The 20,440-nt window shown below is 45.4% G+C and overlaps 1 protein-coding gene across 1 annotated transcript in view; it reads left to right on the forward strand.

Annotated features, from left to right (window-relative positions):
* Prosalpha5 (proteasome alpha5 subunit) overlaps positions 1-20,436 on the forward strand; it is a 29,541-nt gene extending 9,105 nt beyond the window's left edge. Inside the window, exons 6-8 of the mRNA XM_050169891.3 lie at positions 5,090-5,192; positions 10,289-10,375; positions 20,246-20,436. Coding sequence (XP_050025848.1) covers positions 5,090-5,192; positions 10,289-10,375; positions 20,246-20,323 — 268 coding nt within the window. The 3' untranslated portion in view covers positions 20,324-20,436. The remainder of the gene's footprint in view (positions 1-5,089; positions 5,193-10,288; positions 10,376-20,245) is intronic.
* The last annotated feature ends 4 nt before the right edge of the window (positions 20,437-20,440 follow it).

The raw sequence follows: 20,440 nt of genomic DNA on the forward strand, positions 1-20,440 counted from the left end.
CCAACAGCTCGAGAGCCAGAGAGCATTCGTTGTCTTCGTCGGTGTGCCCGCGTGCATCGGCCACAAGAAACATGCAATATGCATGTATCATTACCCCCGGTGGCTGAAGCAGCATCTCGGGGCGTCTAAATATCGGTGATAACGGGAGAGTAATATGGCTTGAGGCGTGCGACATGCACGACGTCAGTGGAATTTGGGGCAGATGAGGCACTGGTACTGACTGGGGCGATTTCGTAGGTGACTGGAGCCATGGCCCACAGCACTCAATATGGGCCTGTGTACCGAGACGGGAGTTTTTCTGACAGGCCAACATGAACAGTCGGAGACCACAGGAGTACCAGCGATCCAGGCGGCAAGTGGACATCTCTGTGTTGGCGATCGTACAAGTGCCGTTGCTTGTCTTGAGAGGTCAGGAGGCGAGTGCGGGCAATTTCGCGTGCTTGGGCTGCCCTGTGATGGCGTCAAGGGCATACTCGCTGGTCTCTGCCTTGGCGGATGAAAGGGATGCGTCCAGTGGCAATGTGAGTTCTCGACCAAACAGCAGAAAGAACGGGGAATAACTGTAGTGTCATGAGGCGAAGTATTATATGCAAAAGGGACATAAGGCAGGGCAAGGTCACAATCAGTATGGTCGGCTGAGACGTAGTTTGCAAGCATGTCTGTTAGGGTGTGATTCAGACGCTCAGTGAGAACATTAGTCTGGGGATGGTAGGACGTAGTCAGCTTGTGCTTCGTGCAGCAGGACTGCAGAATGTCGGCGATGACTTGAGAAAGAAATGTCTGACCACGGTCTGTGAGCAGTTGGTGTGGAGCACCATGCTGCAGAATCACGTTGCGTAAAAGAAAATCGGTGACATCTGTGGCGCTGCTTGTTGGAAGTGCTCTGGTGATGGCGTAGCCCATGGCGTAATTTGTCGCCACAGCGACCCACTTGTTGCCAGACGTGGCTAGCGGGAAAGGGCCAAGTAAGTCCAAGTCAACGAGCCAAGTAAGTCCAAGCCAACGAGAAAAAAACGGCTCCGAAGGAATGTCGAGTGGTTGAAGGAACCCGGCAGGGAGCGTTGATGGTGTTTTCAACGCTGGCATTTTTCGCACGCCGCAACGCAACGCCCAGAAGAAGCGTCGGCGGATCCGGTGATAGGTGCGGGAGACGCCAAGGTGACCTGCTGTTGGTAAATCGGGAAGTTCTTGGAGCACAGCTGACCAGAGGTGCTTAGGAATGAGGAGGAGTAGGGCAGGACCGTCGGGGCGTACATTGTAGCGGTATAATACACCATCCTGGAGAACAAACAGGTGAAGGGACGAATCAGAAGGCAAAGATCCTGAGTCATCAATGATGGTGCGTAAAGTGGCATCATGGCGTTGCTCGTCGGCAATGTGTAGCAGCTGAGAAATGGAGAAAATCGGTAGGCAGGCAGGGATCGGGGTCAGGGTCGGCGGGTGGTTCGTCCACTGGACAGTGTGGTAAAGTCTGCATCTTGATGTAATCAGCCCGACTTGTACACTGCTGCATAGGAATATTCTTGCAGCCGCAGAGCCCAGCGGCCATGCCGACCGGTAGGATACTTGAGTGAGGAAAGCCAGCAGAGTGCGTGGTGGTCTGTGATTACAGAGAAGTGCGTGCCATACAAGTATGGGCGGAATTTGGAAACTGCACAGACGAGAGCCAGGCATTCACGATCTGTAATCGAATAGTTGCGCTCCGCTGCTGTGAGGAGGCCGATAGCGTATGCGATAACATGATCTTGACCCTGTTGGCACTGGGCTAAGACGGCTCCGATTCCGTGGCCACTGGCATCGGTACTCACCTCTGTAGGAGAGGACGGGTCAAAGTGGGCCAGTATAGGGGGCATGGTGAGAATGTTGGTGAGGTTGGTAAACACGGCAGTTTGAGTGGGGCCCCACATAAAAGGCACGTCCTTCTTCAGAAGATCAGTAAGAGGTCGGGCAATCGCTGCAGTCTTTAACAAAGTGTCGTAAGTAGGAGCAGAGCCCTACAAAACTTCGGGCGCCTTTCCTGAGGTACAGGAAAAGACGTGACAGCATAAATTTCCTCCGAGTCTGGTTGAATACCGGAAGCGTCGGCGAGGTGGCCCAGCACTGTAATCTGCCGACGACCGAAGTGACACTTCGAGGAATTTAGTTGGAGCCAGCCTCGCGGAAGACTTGAAGAACAGCTGATAAACGCTCAAGGCATGTCTCATGTAGGCAAAAATACTAGAACGTCGTCTAGGTAGCAGAAGCATGTTGACCATTTGAACCCTTGAAGCAAAGCGTCCATCATACGTTCGAATGTTGCTGGGGCGTTGCATAGACCGAATGGCATAACTTTGAATTGATACTATAGACCATCAAGAGCGACGAATGAGGTCTTCTCTTGGTCTTTTTAATCCACAGAAATCTGCGAATAACCAGACTGCAGGTCTATTGATGAAAAGTAGTTGGCAACGTGGAGACAATCGAGGGTGTCGTCAATGCGAGGCAAGGGGCAGACATCTTTCTTGATAATGCGGTTTAGATGACGATAATCTATGCAGAAATGCCATGTGCCATCTTTCTTTTTAACAAGCACCACAGGCGATGCCCAAGGGCTCAATGAAGGTTCAACAATGCCTTTGGCAAGGATCTTGTTCACTTCATCTTGAATAACCTTACGCTCTGAAGGAGAAACTTGATATGGCCGGTGATGAATAGGACTGGCATCATCAGTATTTATGCGATGCTTACCAATTGAAGTCTGGCCCAATTGGCGATTGCTGAAGTCAAAAATGTCGCGGTAGGAAACCAAAAGGCGACACAGAGCTGTTGCTTGTTCAGGCAATAGGTCTGCAGCAGTCGGGGGACGAAATGTTACGTCAGTGCAAATCATCCTTAGGATATGGTGAAGAATCGGGGCAGATGTCCACGAAAAATGTCGGGACGTGGTCATCTCCGATAGCACGGAGCGTTGCAGCCGATATGCCTTTGGGTAGAACTTCCTTTGTCAGGCCAAAATTAACGACAGGGCGGCATGTCCGGTTATTGACGACGGTGACGGCGGAGTTGGGCACAGTGATATTGCGCATCAAAAGCACATCATGAACAGGTGTGGCGACGTAATCACCATCGGGCACAGGAAAAGATGATAGCAAATCAACGAAAGTCAAAGCTTTAGGCGGCAGGCAAACGAAGGCGGTCGTACTAAAGTTGTTCGGCAGTTCAGCACGAATATGCGCGAGTAGAGGAAGTTCGAGGCAAAGGGTACCGGCAGAACAGTCAATCAAAGCTTAATGCACCGTAAGAAAGTCGAGTCCGAGTATTAGGTCATGGGGACAATTGGTCAGCACTGTAAAAAAAAACAGGAACATGGCGGTTGGCGATACTTATATGGGAAGTGCACATTCCTGTGACGTCAACAGTGCTTCCATCGGCCACGCGTATGGCTCGAGTAGTAGGAAGTGCGAGAACCTTCCTTAGTCAACGACGGAGGTTAACACTCTTTATGGATACCCGGGCTCCAGTATATATTAACGCCGTCCACTCGGTAGGGTTACTGTATACAGGGGAATACAGATAGCCATGAGGCGTGGCAGTCGGCACCGGTCGAGCGTCAGGTCAGGAGACGGAGCAGGCAGCAGGAAAACCTAGGTTTGCAAATTCTTGCCATGCAACTGCCTGAATGAAAGAGATCGCTGGGGCTGGTTGATCAATGGTGGGTTCAAGTGGGCATGAATGGAACGACAGAGGACTTGTAGCCTCAAGTTCACGGCGAACAATACGTGTGATGGGCTCATTGAAGGGTGTTGAAGTGGTAAGGTCAACGCAAGACGACGTCGCAGCTGTGTTAGGGAGTCGGGAGAGCTGTGGAATGATGCAGCGGCTTTTGGCGAGCTCAAAGCAGCGGCATTCCTTGACGGTGACGTCGATGTTGGACACGTTGTTGAGGACCAACAAGTTGAACGCGTCATCCGCGATCCCTTTGAGTACGTGACCAGCTTTGTCAACCTCGGCCATTTTCTTGTCGACTTGCCAGCAAAGAGCGCGCACGTCTTGTATGTACGAAACATAGGATTCAGTAAAAAACTGAACTTGGGTAGCAAGCTCTCTTCTAGCAGCCAGCTGCTGACTGGTGGGATTTCCAAAGAGGTCGACGAGCTCCTCTTTGAAACAATCCCAGCTAGAGATCTCGTCCTCGTGTGTCCGGAACCAGACACGAGGAGTTCCGCCCAAGTAGAATAGGACATTGGCTAGCATAATGGTAGGGTCCCAGCGGTTGTTTTGGCTAACACGCTCATACAGGTTGAGCCAGTCCTCAACGTCGACATTATCTTGGTCAAAGAATATGCCGGGATCGGTAACTGTAACCGTCAGGGTCAGAGGTGTAGAAGGAGACGAGGTGTCAACACCGGGAGCCATGGTGGAAAGCAGGACGGTGCGGCCGCTGCGGAGCTCCGTGGCAAGGACAGGGAACGGTATCCTCCACCAAAATGTTACGTGAACAAAGGATTATTTACAAAGACAAATTTACAAAGTATATTTACAAAGGGTAACTGCAGTGCTGGCCAGTTCAGCCGACTGCTCGAGAGCCAGAGATCATTCGTCGTCTTCGTCGGGGCACCCGCGTGCACCGGCCACAAGGAACACGCAATACGCATGTATCAATATTTTTTTAACAAAACAGCATAGGAATGAAATTTTTTCTGCTAGTTGCTCCTCGGTGAATTGTACTTCTAACTAAACAAAAAAATTGGTATTTCGAAAAAGAAGAAAATTGAGTTTTCAACTTGGCCTCATACTTAAAAGGTTTTACACTTTGTGATATTGCATACAAGTGCTCTTTGGCATTCAGTAAAGTTTAAGCAGTTCAAACAAAGAATGTGGCATTGAACATGCAATTGCCTCAGGGCTTGTAACTCAATAACATCACCTATTCCTAAGATTGTTGTGGCAATATGTTAACTAAACTGTTACCTGTAACCTCCAGTATGTAAAAGCATTCTTTTGCTGTGAGTGGTTGGAAGAGGTGGGGCATTTTTCAAAAGTGCATTGTATTGTCTTTTATCTTTTGACGTCTGCTTTTGCGCTTTTCTTTCCGTTGATTCTCTGACAGATATCACATGGATCCCTCTGGTACATATGTTCAGTACAATGCCAAGGCAATTGGTTCGGGTTCTGAAGGCGCCCAGCAGGCACTGCAGGAGAAATACCACAAGGCAAGCCACTACACATAAGCTGCTGTTCCTGCATTAATAATTTTGTGTCCTCTTATGCATAACATTTAACTCTCTGGTACAACGTTCTAAGGGTTCCTAATTATGTGTACCACTTGGGCATTTTGATAGAAGAATCTGTTGACAACTCCAAGATTTCCAAGCCAGCACCAGCTGATGGCAATGGCATTCTGTGGCTGGTCATGATGTCACGACTGCAGCGGCCGCATTTTGATGAGGGCGAAATGCAAAAACGCTTGTGTGCTAATTCATGTGCACGTCACACAACCCCAGGTGTTAAAAATTATCCAGAGTGGCCCACTATGGCGTGCCTCGTAATCATATCGTGGTTTGGCGCATGAAGCCCCTGAATTTAATTTTTTATATTTTTTAACTACATGTATTAAGAAGCACTATAGCACTGTTGAAATTAGTTACTATAGTCATAAATATATGTATTGAACTTCAAAGGAATAATTTTGGTTAATCTTCTACACTGCTTCTTTGGCTACAGCCATGTGGTAACCATAAAGAAAGTCCATCTAAAATAATAAATAGTCACCTGCCGTGGTTGCTTAGTGGGTTTGGCATTTCGCTGCTAAGCGCAAGGTTGCGGAATCAAATCCGGGATGCACTGGCCACATTTCGATGTGGGTGAAATGCAAAAACGCTTATGTGCCGGCCATTGGGTGCTTGTTGAAGATCCCCAGGTGGTCAAAAATAATCTGGAGTCCCCCACTACGACATGCCTCATAATGAGATCGTGGTTTTGGCACATAAAACCACATAATTTCATTCATATTTAAGTATGCCTTAAAGGGACCCTGAAACGATTTTCACGATTTTGTACAAACGCACTGAGTCGTTAGAGTAGGTCCTTCTGATCATTAATTGACGCATCTAAGTGCTCTGCGTAAAGCCTATAATTTATTGTAAGGTTTTAAAATGTACATCGCTGCTGATTGCAGCACACTGCTCTGTGAAATTTTCAGCCGTCCCTACCCATACGGCATAAATCACCCAATTGACGTCAATAGGGCGAGCTATCCGATTGGCTGACCAGGGCGCGTGATCGACAATTTTTCCAACTTTATGATAAACAAATGATGTTCGTAATAGTTGGAATGTTAGTTAATTTGTTTTTATAAAGAGAAAGTAACGTAAAGAGAATGCACAAGAACAATTTTTCAGTACACTTAAGCACTTCTGGCACACAGCAAGCATCGTCTGCTTGTGTTACAACGTGCTCCATTTTGACGAGAGCTCCGCAGTCAGAGTCGGTCTCGGTCTTTTCACGAGCACTATGATTGAACTTTCACGTTGTGGACTGCAAATGTAGCAACTGGCAATATGTCAAGCTGCGACATCGTATCCCTCTGCAAGGCAGCAGACGAGTGGTCTGGCTGCAGCGCATCGAACTTGCGCTATCTGATCGGCGCCAGGATTTGTGCGTTTGCGGCTGTCGCTTTAAGCCGAAAGATCACTAACGCAATAGCATTTCGCAAGTCCGGTATTAGGGTAAACACAAGCGCAAGAGGACAGGGCCTGGCTGTTTGAACGTGTCGTTCAAACACCGGATGAGCAGTACGGGATGAGCAGAAAAGCAAATGTGAATGGTCTGCACGGTGCAGCCACCTGGTGGCACAGAGCTCAACCACACACAGTAGCAGTAACGAAATATATTCTTCTTCGCTGCTGGTGTAAATTTTTCGCAGGAGTGTAATCGTTAACACATTGTTTTTGTAAATGTTTAACATTTTTACACTTGGTTAGAGCAATATTCGATCTTCGTTTGGCTGGTTAAGCTCTGCGCCTACCAGGTGGCTGGACCATGCAGACTGATCAGGCCGCTCACGTACGTCTACGCCAAAGTTCCTTCATCAGCTTGAGGTTATGTCTCCAGCCATCCGTTCAAACGCCCAGCTCGCCTATGGTTACCGGAATACCAGACACGTTCGGCGCTGCGACAGAATGCTCGCAACTATCGCTGCTTCGATAGCTCTCGCTTGGGGTCGACTGCCAAGCAGCTGGCGGAGCATTTGGAGAGGCTTCGCACGCTCGTTCCTAGAGAACCGGAAGTCAACGACACGACATGCCATCATGACGCAGAGCCAGTGAAGGCGGAGCTTAGCCCCGATCACTCGGCGAATCAGTTGAGGAGAAAATGCATGGCTATGGAGGAGGGTAACTTGTAATCGTCCGTAGCTCTCTTAAGATGAGACATTTCACATAAATTGTGGTGTGAATGATCAGCTTTAGCTGTACCCTACACGTCTACAAAATTTGAACGGTTTGAGGGGCCCTCAGGTCTGGCCATTTTGAGCTGACAAGCGCAGAGCATACAATGCGTGCTAACAATCGAGTTTGCAAAGAATTAGATAGCTGAGTGCCGTGGAAAGGTCTGAAATTTCAATCCGAACGGTGTTTTCCCTTTCCCTCGCGGCGACCGTGCTCCAAGCTGGACGACGTGCTAGTGTCCCTGTGCTTACGTACTGTGCCTACGTCCATCGTGGTGACACGTGACTTCGAGAATTATTCAAGGCAACATGTGTTATTTGTGTGATCTGTTGCTTGAATTGACGAATGGAAGTGTAGAGAAATAAAAGAAACACTAAGCGGAATGTCTATGTGCTTTTTGTTTTACTTCGCGCCGAAGCAAGAGAGATGTACTTCCGCTTCATCTGTTTGTTGCCATGGTCGTGCAGTCACATGCGCACGTACCGAAACTATGCCATTTTCTACCGTGTTCCAGCATGTGATCATGCTCTGCGATCCGCTTGTTCTGTTTCAGCATTCGTGTAGCACTGAATTATATCGCTAGTCATGTGTCTTTGTGCACAGTGCGCAACATCGTGCACTGCTCGAGACCAGACAATCACAACAGCTCGTGCACAACGCCATCAGCAAAAATGAACAGCGCCGCAAGAAAAAAAAAAGCGCGGATGAAACAAAAATGTGATGGCGGGGCCTGTGGGGTATGCGTCACTCGATCCTCGAGTTTCCGGTATGGGAGAACGTAGGGAAGGAATTTCGCTTGTGAAGGCTAGACAGGGCGAGTGGAGAGAGTGTCTCGCTATTTAGTAGAGTCAACACCACCTAGATAAGAGAAGGCCTGATCACTTGGCGAGTGACTTCACGGAAAAGAGGCCGGCGGCGTGCTCGGGGATATGGGTTGAATGAAGGGATCGCGCCCTTATGGGCAAGGTTAACCAGAGCGCAATTATTGTTTCTTTAGGCATAGTTGAGCAGATGGCCCGCAGAGAACAGAAAGTGTTCCAAGATTATTTTATTTATCCAAAACTATTTACGCGCAGCGTTATTAAAAAGCCCGTCCATAAAAAATGAAATGGTTCAACCTTAGGATTGAGAACGAATTTTGGGTAAATGATGACAGGGAGCATGGCTTAATTACTTTGTTTAGCACAAGACAACAGACACAAGAAAAACGACAGGACAAGGCGCTGAAAAGTCGCAGTGCTGCCCTCTTCTTCAGAGTAGCTTCTTTGCCTTGATTTATTGTCGGCGTCAAAGAATTTGCCGTTCATGCGACCACAATAGTTGTTCAACAAAATGTTAGCACTGCACCATAACACATCTCTCATAATAACTTCACTGGTGTGCCCTTCTTCACATTCGGGACACATGTTATTCCAGTCTAGATTAATTAGGCTCTAAACAAATAATTTCTCTTTTGAGGTGTTATTACATACAGTACCGCAGTCCACATATTTACAACACCTCAAATGAGTTTAGCAATGGAGATACAAAACATTCGTGCGACTATTTACAAAGAAACAGCTGCCTTACTCCGCAGAATTCCAGAGAGAAGTGGTTCTTGTGGGAAAGGAGGAAAGGCTGGCACTATCTTCTGCAACCCATTAATCCTATCTGCCCCACCCTGCTGGCGCTGAGCCGTGCTCCCGCAGAATTCCAGCTTTTCTCTTCTTTGCCTTAGCATTGGCACCCAATATTCTGTCATTGATCTTGCGGAAACATGAACGCATGATTTTTCGGTCCCGATTTGTAATTGCTCAAGCAATTGGGCACGCAGCACTTATTAGGCATATCCTGGCATGAACGTAATCCACATTCTGCGGCAATGAAGGCTTGCCGGACACACAACCGCAATCGCAGCAAGCGCAGAGACTACATGCACGGTTCACATTCAAGAAAAAATAGTGCGCTCTGAAGCATGTCACAGCATGCCAGACCTTTCCTAACCCCGAAGCTATCGAAGGAGCGGCAGGGATCCCGGAACTAATCGAATTGTTATCGCCGTCGTCGCCCACTCGGTCTTCCGCGTCTCATTTTCAGCACAGGTGCACCGCTCGTAGTTTCGTAGCGTGCTGCATGGAACTTCTATGTGGGCCTCTTTTGCGTGACGTAGCTCAAGGGGAGAGGGTACAGCCAGAAGGCCTTAAGTTCTCTAGACGGTGTTCGTAGAGCTCACCTTCTGAAATCATGGGTTCGCGGCGCTGAAATATTTCTATCTCAGCTATTAATGAGTCGATTTGAATTTTTTTTGCGGCAGAACGCTCCTTAGAGGACATGTAACAACTTTCAGCGTATAATCAAAATTTGCTATGGGGCCTGATGAGGGGTCCTTTAATTCCCTGTTAATACACTCTCTGCAGGTACAATATCCGGGGGGAGGGATGTATTCTCACCTAGTGGACTGTCCATTTCGGCCGCTGCTGATTGGCTAAGGCCACTCCTCTCCTCCTCTCTCATACAGCTGCATCCAATCAGCAGTGGCTGAGATAGACAGACCACTAGGTGGACTTTTACAGAATACCCTCCCCCCCCCCTGGTTGTGACGTGCACTTACGAAGTAGATATGTGGTGTTTGTTGATATGAGATGAATCCCACTTCTCTAGTAGTATCAAGTGCTTGTGTGTGTTCAGTACTCGTAGGCATCTTTCAACTTAGTTATGCTTGATTGTAATTCTTCACCTAACATCAGAGTTGCATCTGTTACTTCGAATTTGACATATGTCAATAGGTGCCTGGGCAAAAGAAAAGATATTAATACTACAATATTGTGTTTTTTCACTAGTATGTGATTGGAATTATAACGTCTGTGCTGCTTGTTCTTCAGACGATGACGTTGACTGAAGCGACCACGAATGCACTTACTATACTCAAGCAAGTCATGGAAGAAAAACTCAACTCTACAAACGTAGAGGTATGTATTTTTAGACACACCATGCAGGATGGCTCTTTGGCCGCAGTTTGAATGCAAATGTTGTCTGCATTTATCTGCATCTCGGAACAGTACGACATCTTGTAAACAAAAAATTCAGTGGCAGTGAGTTCCTTGCCATTCTTCTACCAGTCGTCTTGTGAAGTACGTGTAACAAACACGCTCTATTGAACTTCGCGTGAGCCAGGAGAAGTTGCCAAGTGAAACCGAAGCATATGTGCAGCAGGATTTTACCAAAGATCGAAGCATTTGTGGAATCGGGGACGGAAGTGCTGTGCCAATTGCACCATCTTCTTCCAGTGCATCGAGCTGTACCAACCTGTGCGAAAACACTAATTTTGAATGAAGTTGCCAAATTTAGCAGGATGTGTGTGTCCAGTGGCAACCACACAGCCATAGACATCAGTTGGCTAGTGCTTAGTCCTGCAGTCCAAACCTAAGCAATCCTTTTCAGCATCGGCGCCCTTGGAGTGTGGGTGTGTTTGGTGGCATACCGTATTTACTCGCATAATGATCGCACTTTCTTGCAAAAGAAATTGACGCAGATTTAGGGGTTCAATCATTACATGGGGTAAATTATCAAAAAAAAAAACAAATTTCTTTTGATCCCGGTTTTGTTGTGGGATGACAAGAGGCCAACAAATGAACAGTTGCCACTGTAACAGCGCGGGGCATGAAAACAAAAATGGCGGCCGACAGAGCAGGCCAAACGTGCCGAACTCGATTTGTTTTTCTCGTAAGTGCATTACGTAGATTGAAACAGTTTCTGTCGTATCAGTAATGAATGATATACTTAATATCCGCTAGTTTGTGGCAACAACATAGCCATGTCCACTTTGAGGGTACAGAAACAGAAGTGGGCGTGCTCAGCTGCCAGTAACAGAAACACATGGCGAGCATGCTGCGAAAACTGCCGCATTTTTCTTCCCTACAATGCTAATATGGCACGTTTCTGCTAAGAGTTGGCGAATATCTTAGCTATGTTATAAGCACCGGCATATGAATAAGGTACACTTGTAACATATCAATGCAGATGTGGCTACTGTCGTTGCCTCTCGCAATTTGTTGCATGCCCACGAGTACAGACGAGAGGAATCAAAAGGTGCTTTTTTGTTGTTATTGTTGTTGACCACAACCATTACAAAGCCTACAAATAATAAAGCCAAGGCAAGTGTGGTTGTAGATTTTTTTTCTTGGAAGTGCAGAAAGTGATGAAAGGAATGAAATGGGGCATCTGTTATAGAATCTGTTTGGTGCATGCAGACCGCTTGGTAGGTCTTGAATAGTCGTTCGTGTAGCACTCTACAGATGGTAAGCACAATCAACAGCTAGTCTTAGCACACGACGTGTCGCTGCGGCAAGTTCGGGGTGCGATCATTAAGCGGGGGAGAGAAATTTAATTTTTCTGACAAAATTCAGTGGTGCAATCATTACACAAGTGTAATCATTATGCAAGTAAATGCGGTAATTGTAAGTAGGCCACAAGAAAATGAAAAGCGTTTTGTGCTATACAGTGCATTACGAAGTTTTATTTTATTTATTTATTGTATTTATTTCATACTGCAGACCTAGATCAGGTCCAAGCAAGGTGGTCAAACACAACAATAATACAATGCATTATTCAATCAAGTAGGGTGGTAAGACAACAGTAGTACGATGAATCAATCAATTGACACATGCAACAACGAGTTATTCCAGTCTGCTATAGTTCGGGGAAAAAAAGAATGCTTGAATACATCCGTCCGTGCAAAATAAGGTATTAGCGAATTCGGATGATGGTGTCGAGTAAGCCTAGATGTTGTACTAGACAGATAGGATGCAGGATTAATTGATAAGTCTCCATTAAGAAGCATGGAAAGAAATCGAATTCTTAAGTGTTACCTTCGCTGCTCAAGGACTTCGATTCCATTATCACACATTATTTGTGAGAGGGAATCATATCGAGAGAATTTTGAATATATGAATCGCACGGCTTCTTTCTGTACCCTTTCGAGACATTTAATATTTTGTTTAGTAAACAGGTCCCAAACAACACATGCATATTCAAGTTTCGGCCTAATTAATGAATAATGAGCAAGCAGTCTTGCGTTAGGTGGGGAATTCCTAAGCTTATGTCTCAATATATATAATTTATGCAAGGCTGAAGAACAGATATTATCAATGTGTAAATTCCATGATAAATCGTTAGGGATTGTGACACCCAAATGCTTATATTTTGTTTCTTCCTTAAAGGCAATGAACCTAATGTGTAACTAAAGGTTAGTTGAGCTTTCTGATGAGTGAAGCGAAGAAAGACCGTCTTTTCAGCGTCAAGCCGCATTCCCCACGTTTTGCACCAATCAACAATGCCAGCTAGAGGTGTTAACCCATTTGCGTATGTGCAGACCAGCTAAGGATGATTTGAACTGGCTCTCATATCATGGGGCAGCCAGGAAGGAAAGCTGCGTTGAATGAATAAGGTCATACAGTCTGCTCAGCATGCGCGTCATCAGTTTCATTATACATTTTAGCATTTGATCTTGCACCTTATCGTAATCTGCATTGATTAATGGGCGAAGGCTGCGCGTGTGACATTCTAAAGCGAATTCGGACATGCACCACTTCCGGTTACTGGGATGATGGTGCAGCATGACGACACATGATCTGCTCGCTTTCATGAAACTGCTTGGTCACAAATATCCAGTGGCGACTGCAGTCGTCACTCAAATTTGCACGCAGGCTACACTATTTTCTGCCAGGCTTCACCATACGAAATCAGGCCCTTACCGCCGCAGAATGCAAGCCAAGGATGTAACGCTTCATATTCAGTCAACCTTAGTGGCTAAATTGTGATCGTAATGAAATGTTTGGTGAAACGGCAAATCTTTGCAATTGTGCTCGCGGCAATGATGTTCACAACGCAACTTGAACAGATCCGAGTCCAAAAAGTTTAATAAACTATCTTTCGGTGCACAGAATATCGGTTGCCATACTACATTGGCTTTATGGTGCCTGTGGCAGAACTGGGAAGCCTGTATAATTGAGCTTATTCAAAATATTGGTCGACGACACAGATTGGAAAGCCAGTGAACATTTTTATCAGTTTACTGTTTTAAAAAATATCTTTGAGCTTTTTCTCAGCAAGCGATGTAAAATATTGGCTAAGGGGCAAGGACTAGTACGTCACATCTCATGTATTCTGCATTATTCTGCTATCTTGACTGAAGGTTGCCAAGAATTAAGAATTACCCGAGAGCACTATGCGAACAGCATTCACTGTACCTTGATGGGTGTTCTTCATGGTGGCCACTGTGAATATTTCTTGTTCGTTGTGCATGAATACATTTAATTAGCTAAATTAATAAATTTACCTAGTCAATGAGATGTCAATTAAAATGTGGATGGCATTGACAAATGAACGTTAACAACATTTAAAACAACCTATAGCATTCGTGAGGACTTTTTGACTTGAAAGAAAGCCTGTAAAAAAAACCCGCTGTGACAATGACAACGCTTTTGTGCACCAAAGATCGCATCAGTCTCAAATAGGGACACTGAAAGAAAAAGGGGACCACACAAGGCCTAGGTTGCTGATGTCTGCACCACGTCTAGATAAAGACGGGGACAGCACTGCGCAATCTTGTGCAGAAAAGTGGCAAGGCTTTAGGAGGGAAGGGCAGGCTGGCAAAGGCCCTCATCGACAAGTTGACCGACTATTATGGCTGGGCCCTACGGAACAATTCCAACGATGGTGGCTGCAATGCAGCATGCAGTGATGGCAATGTACCACCACATGACATCGACGGACGAGCATCCTCACCACGACTTGTGCCCTGAGGGTGCATACTTGTGGTGTCGTCATAACGCCAGCAAGAGTGATGGTGTGCCACCTCCGAAGCATTGGTACAATCTTCCATTCTATGTTGTAGAAGCACTGCTACCTGTTTATGAGCGCCTCTCACAGGCTTCTCTTCTGCAACGCTGCTTGGGAGCAAAGATGCAGAATGCATCAGAATCATTTTGTTCCGTGCTGTGGTCCCTGATGCCCAAAGAGCAGCATGCGTTGCTGATTGCTGTGGAGACAGCACCGCATGAGGCAGTTTTAAGATATAATGCTGGCTGCCACAGGGCCACCCAAGAGCTATGTTCATCAGTGGGGCCAACACCTGGCCATTCAACGGGCAGCCGAGAAAGATTCTCTGCGCTTGGAAAAGGCCAAGAAGCGATCACAAGAGAATGTGGAAAGGCGGCAAAAGAAGAGAGTGCCTAAGAACATCTCCAGTTATGCTGCAGGGTCATTTTAGACCATTATATGTGCCAAAACTTTCAAAGCTCATTTTCTCAAAATGACTTTTTTGGCTGGTGAGGCTGCTTGTTCCAGCCATATCTCTGTAAACGCTCATCAGATTTCCAGAAGTTTTTATTGTGTATCTGAGTAAATTTCTGAGGGCATGACAAGCCCATTTTTTTTATATATATTGTGCCTGTGATTTGTGATATTTAATCAAAATTTGATTGATAAAATCTTAATCACTAACACTAAATTTGGTGGTCTGCTAAAATTTTTCAGCAAGGAAATTTTAAAGAAGTGCTCTGTCTTGCCCTGAGGTATTCATCTGGGAATCATCATACTGAATCTCACAGCCGCAGCACCTTTTGAAAATTCTCCAGGCCTGGAATGAGAAAGCCTTGTGCACCATTCTGACATATTGCTGTAACTTGAGAACCAGTGAACATAACTGCATGAAATTTTGTAGTTCTCCTAATGCTTTTGCTATGAGTCTATTCTGAATATTTCATTAAGATATCTCAATAAACAAAAGAAGTTGGTATCTGACGGTAACGTCCCCCCTTAAGGGATTGAAGAAAACTTGCAGATAGATGCGGGAAAGTCCGATTTTCAGACCAAAGTCTTGTCGAATTGTAACTGCCGATACCAGCTTCAGTGTTGTTCATTTTTGCACGTATTGAAGGGTGAGTCCACATGTAAGGACCTGCTAATACAAGACCACTTTTCGCAGAACTGTTCAGTTCATTACAAATGGGTTCGACTGTATGTAAATCGCACCGGTGTATAAGACGTGCCTATTTTAACTCGGTCGCCTTGCTGAAACACGATTATGCATGCTTGTGCAGTCATCGTAAAATGGCTTATGTATTTTATGCCACTAAATTCCTGTAAACAAAATATTTATGAGCCACAAGTTCCAACAGAAAGAAAAAGAACATCAATCAACACTCCTCTTAGGTGCAAAAAGTCAAGATTTATTGCACTTCACTTGAAGGCCTCGTCCTCTGGCACAGCAAAAAATTTTTGTTCAGCTGCTTCGGTCGGCAGCATCGCTTCATCAATGTTTTCGACCCCTGATAACTTTGACAAAACGTTGCAGGTGCTTCGGTCACATTGACTCGGCGCTGTGGCGTGCTCAAGAAAAAAAAAGTTTGGCACCATGTTACACTCCTGTAACATGTGAAGGCGAAAGCATGCTGTTCACTTGGTAATGCATTAAAGTCTACTATCGAAGGGGTTAGACTTCTTGCGAGACATAACGAGCCACAGTGTGAAGTAAGCGTGGGGCAAGTTGTCTGGGAGCTTTGGCTTCCTCTCTACGTTGCCATCTCGCATCGTCGCATTGCTGCTTTCGCAGTAGTAGATTATAGTCTGTGTGGACCACCTGACACTATGCTGAAACTTCAGTGGTCCCTGCAACAACTGCTGCTGAAGTTTCTCAATTCATCCTGTTGTTCATCATTTTACGCCATGGATTCACTCATGTCATCATCGGGGATCGTGGCTGGCAATTTGTTGCCAATGTCGTCAAGGAGCTGCTCCGTCTTTTTGTGTCCCAGTCTCGTCACATCGCCTTGTACCACCCGCAGATTAATGGCCTCACAGAACTGACTAAGAGGACACTCGTCGTTATCCTTTCGATGTGGGTTGAACACAAAAATTGGGACACTGTCTTGGTTTTCCCAACTTTTGCTGTGATACTGCACAGTGTGAGAACACTGGATGCTGCCCTTTTTATTTTCTCTATCTCCGCCAACCCTGCACTGCTCTTGATTCTGTTCCCGTTTTCAAACACGATGGACTCTCTGCCATGTTGAAGATGCCTGGCGTATCGCCCACCTCTGTACTTTTGCCTCACAAGACTGATCCAAAACTCATTATGACGAGTGCCAACAGCATGTGTCCTATGCCAAAGGTGACTTGGCGTGGCTGTGGACACTACTATGCAAGCACGGCCTTACCAAATGTTTCTGGCCCACTACATCAGACCCTTTGTCATTTTGGCATGTCTCAGTGATGTCACATGTGTGACATGTCGCCTCGTCTGCCCTGGCCATCGCTCCAGCAAGACTGACGTCGTTCACTTCGCCCCTCTTAAACATTTTCACCACCAATACTCCGACTGACTTGCCTGGTGGGTATCATCAGCAACGGGGGAAATGATACACTACATTGGGCGGTTCGTGAAATAGGAGGACAGCATTGGCCTGAACTGTGACCTGCTCAGCATCTACCTCTCCTGCGATCATCATTCACTATCTCCCATAAATAAATGCGTCTCACCGTAACAATATATGATTTAACAACAAAAATTTCTGGAATTTAGTCCAAAAAATGCCGTTCTCAGTCTGAAGTGAAATGTTGCTCTACTGCAGTTTTGTTACTTCACTGTGGGAATATACATTATGAAAGAATGTTAACCGGAATAGCAATGCATTTCACATCACATTTGGGTCCATATTTCTGGAAACTGGCGCTAGACAGAAAGGTCCGAATGCGTCATTGCAGCCCGTCAGTGCCTGAGGCCTGTCCAATTTAAATAAGAATCCCGAGACCAGCACTATCACTTTAAAATATATGCTACAAATGCATTGATATTCCGTGTAGTTTTGTTCAGCAGTGAGCAAGAAATGCTTTTGTAGTGAATCACAAGTGTGATGCTAGTGCGTTTCACTCGAGATTAAAAAAGAACACTAAATCAGTTTGGACTAACAATCAGAAAATTTCGCTCTCTTAATTTCTTGGTAATGTATTCATTACTAGAAGAAAAAAATTAACATCAAGGTTACATTATTTGTATTTCTTGCCGAAACCCAAGTGCCTGTACGTCGGTGTGACATCACAGATGGCACAGTATATTTGTATTAGTGGCTGTTGTGGCTCAATAGAAGTTCTTGAAACTTGCTATGCTCAGTCTTTGGCTGTTTTAGAAAAAAATGCAGTTGATCTTTACTAATAATAAATTAACTAGGCCCAAGCAGATGCTGTGGGAATCTGTGAAGTAATGGCAAGATGGTGCAGTAACCTTAATGTGGCGTTGCCAAACGTCTTTCATTTTTACATCTCCTGGCTTACCAAGCTTGTTCTCACAGTAAGAGTTGTTTTTTTTTTTTTTAGTAAAGAAGGGTAATTTTGTAATATTGCGCAAATAATTTTTCTCATTAGTGTCCCTTTAATGGTGCCTACTAGGTCATGTGCAAGAATCAACTTGGCTTTTTCTACCAGGTGAACCCAACAGCCAGTGCATCCTTCCTTCCACTAGCACTTTCATTGTTGAGATGGCACCGGTAAAAAATTGGATGTACTTTTTCTGCTTGTCATGGCAGCTGAGTTCATGTGCCATTGTGCATGCAGGGCCCCAAATTTAAACAGTGTGCTTTAAGGCACCCATGGTTTGGTTGTCATTATATGTTATGTGCATGGGGCGAATGGCAGTGCCATAAGGAGGATGGCTGCACCGCTGAGCATGTACAAATTTCATGATGTCCATAATTTGATCGTCAGCTCTGCACTGAGCAAATCAGTCAAAGTAGTTCAGTCACCAGAGCTACTGAAAGGAACGCCTAAAAGGATAAGATGAATAAAATAAGGCACATATAATGTAGCTGGTTTAGCTGCTTTCTTTCGCACTGTGGTGCCTGAGACGGTCTGTCGGGCAATGTTCAAGCGTGTCTTTCCGTAAGCTTTTCATGGCAGGCATGTTCCAGAAATGTGAATGGGAACGCGCAAGCGCATTACATTGCTTGTGCCAGCTGCTTTAACTGGGGATACCTGTGGTTGTTGTGAAGATGGGTTTGCATGAAGCTTGCCCTACAAGTGACGGTCAGTAAATGGCACGACGCTCCTCCATTATGCAGCACAGAAGGGCTGCTGTGGCAGGGTTTGTCGACTCGCCAGCATGGTGCAGAGAAAGCTTTGGAGTCAGATCACCAACAAACACGGGTTTTTTAACCCACAATACACTACAGTGCATCAGTTTCAGCTGCAGGCAAGAAGGGTCACAGCAAGACCGATCGAGTCTGTGCAGCTACTGCACTAGGCTAACTGGTAGCAGTCCACTGTGGACGGGACGTCGCGGGAGCATTTGCCATGGAGAGGAAGCAGTGGTACAGAGTTTGGGGGAGAAAGTGCCCTGGGACGGTTATGGGGAGGCCAATCAAGGCATGTCCCAGTAACGTGTGCTCGTCGTGCATGTGACTCGTTGCAGGGAGGGAAAATCATGGTTTGTGTGAAAAAGTAGCTCCAACATGCTAGTCATGTCTTCTATGTTGCTGATGGGTCGGCATTTCACGGAGACTCAGCTTGGCAAAAGGCTGACACCACACGCGAGCTGGGGCATTGGGCATATATATGAAACAACCTTTATTCCCATGCTCTTCATGAACCCAGAGGTGCAACCTAAGATAGTGGTATTACAGCCTACAGGTTGACGAAAGCACTTGCAGACATTTGTAAATGTTTGTTCACTTGGCTACATATGCTAAGTCGAGTCATTGCATGCTGCTGCTTTCTGCTGTGCGTTCATGTGTTTTTCTGTTGTACTAGCTGCGAAACCATTTTCTGACACTTGGTTTTCTTGTTTTAGATAAATGCGGTCACTTTCACACAAAACAAACTTTGCAGGCTATCACGGCATCAAAGTTTTAAAGAAAGGAGAAAGAAAAAAATAAAGTGCTTTTAACAAACAAAATAATGAACATAGCCAACACTCAGCAGCCTAGCTGCAGTAGTAGGTGCAGTGTCTGCCTGGCTACTTTGTGACAAGATGATAACTAAGCAACAGATCACTACATGTGAGATCGTTTTGTTCTGTCTGTACTTCGTGCAGCCCTGCAGCACTTTTCTTATATGCTAAATAAACTTTTTTGGTCACCAGACAGTGCTTTCATGAACATCTCAACCATGTATAATTGCTGTATATGCAGCCTCCAGGGAGCCCACAAGATCGCTTAAAACCTCTGCCAAAGGCTCTCTGCACTTCTAAGCTTTTCATAACCTCTGCCACTTTTTTTCTTCTTACCCTTGCACAGGAGTAAACACATTGACTGCTGGGTGGATTACTGTCACAACCGAGCAGTCTCCAGCAAAAGCAAAATTCGAGAAATGTCGTTGCTGTTGGGATGGTGGTGTTATCATACAGTGGAGAACTACACTTATAGTACTGTGCCGTACGAGATTTTGTGTTATGACAGATTTATGCCATGATATCACTCAATCATTTCAATACAAAGCCTTGGTATGGTGATTGGTGGAGGCGTAGTGGGAACCTTTTATCGGAGGCATGATGGCACTGCTTCAAGCACAGTTTGAACAGTGAATATAAGGCAAAGGCTGTGACTATTTGGCAGTAGCTGCATTTGATTGTCGAGAACTCCATTCATACAAGATGTATTCACAAATATTTTGCTGGTAAATATTCGTCACAATATATATCGGACATGTTCTACACCTTTCATGAAGATTTTGCGGGGCCACTTCAACACTTGTGTTTTGGTCAGACTGAGTACCTTTGAAGTTTAGAAGTGCTTTTGACATTGAATTGCGATAAGAGAAGCTAACATTGGTTTCTTTTTATCTTTCAGGTTGCTAATGTTACAAAGGACAATGGCTACCACATGTTCACTAAGGAGGAGGTTGAAGCAGTCATCAACACCATATAAGATATCTTTGGTGCAGCTCTCTTTTTTTTTTTTTTTTTCTTCAAGGATTCAATCCATTACTTGAAATAAACTTTTTTTTACATGTGAAGTAACGTAACTTTACAACATTGAAATGAT

The sequence above is a fragment of the Dermacentor andersoni genome, chromosome 6 (assembly GCF_023375885.2).
Source record: "Dermacentor andersoni chromosome 6, qqDerAnde1_hic_scaffold, whole genome shotgun sequence".
Lineage (NCBI taxonomy): Eukaryota > Metazoa > Arthropoda > Arachnida > Ixodida > Ixodidae > Dermacentor > Dermacentor andersoni.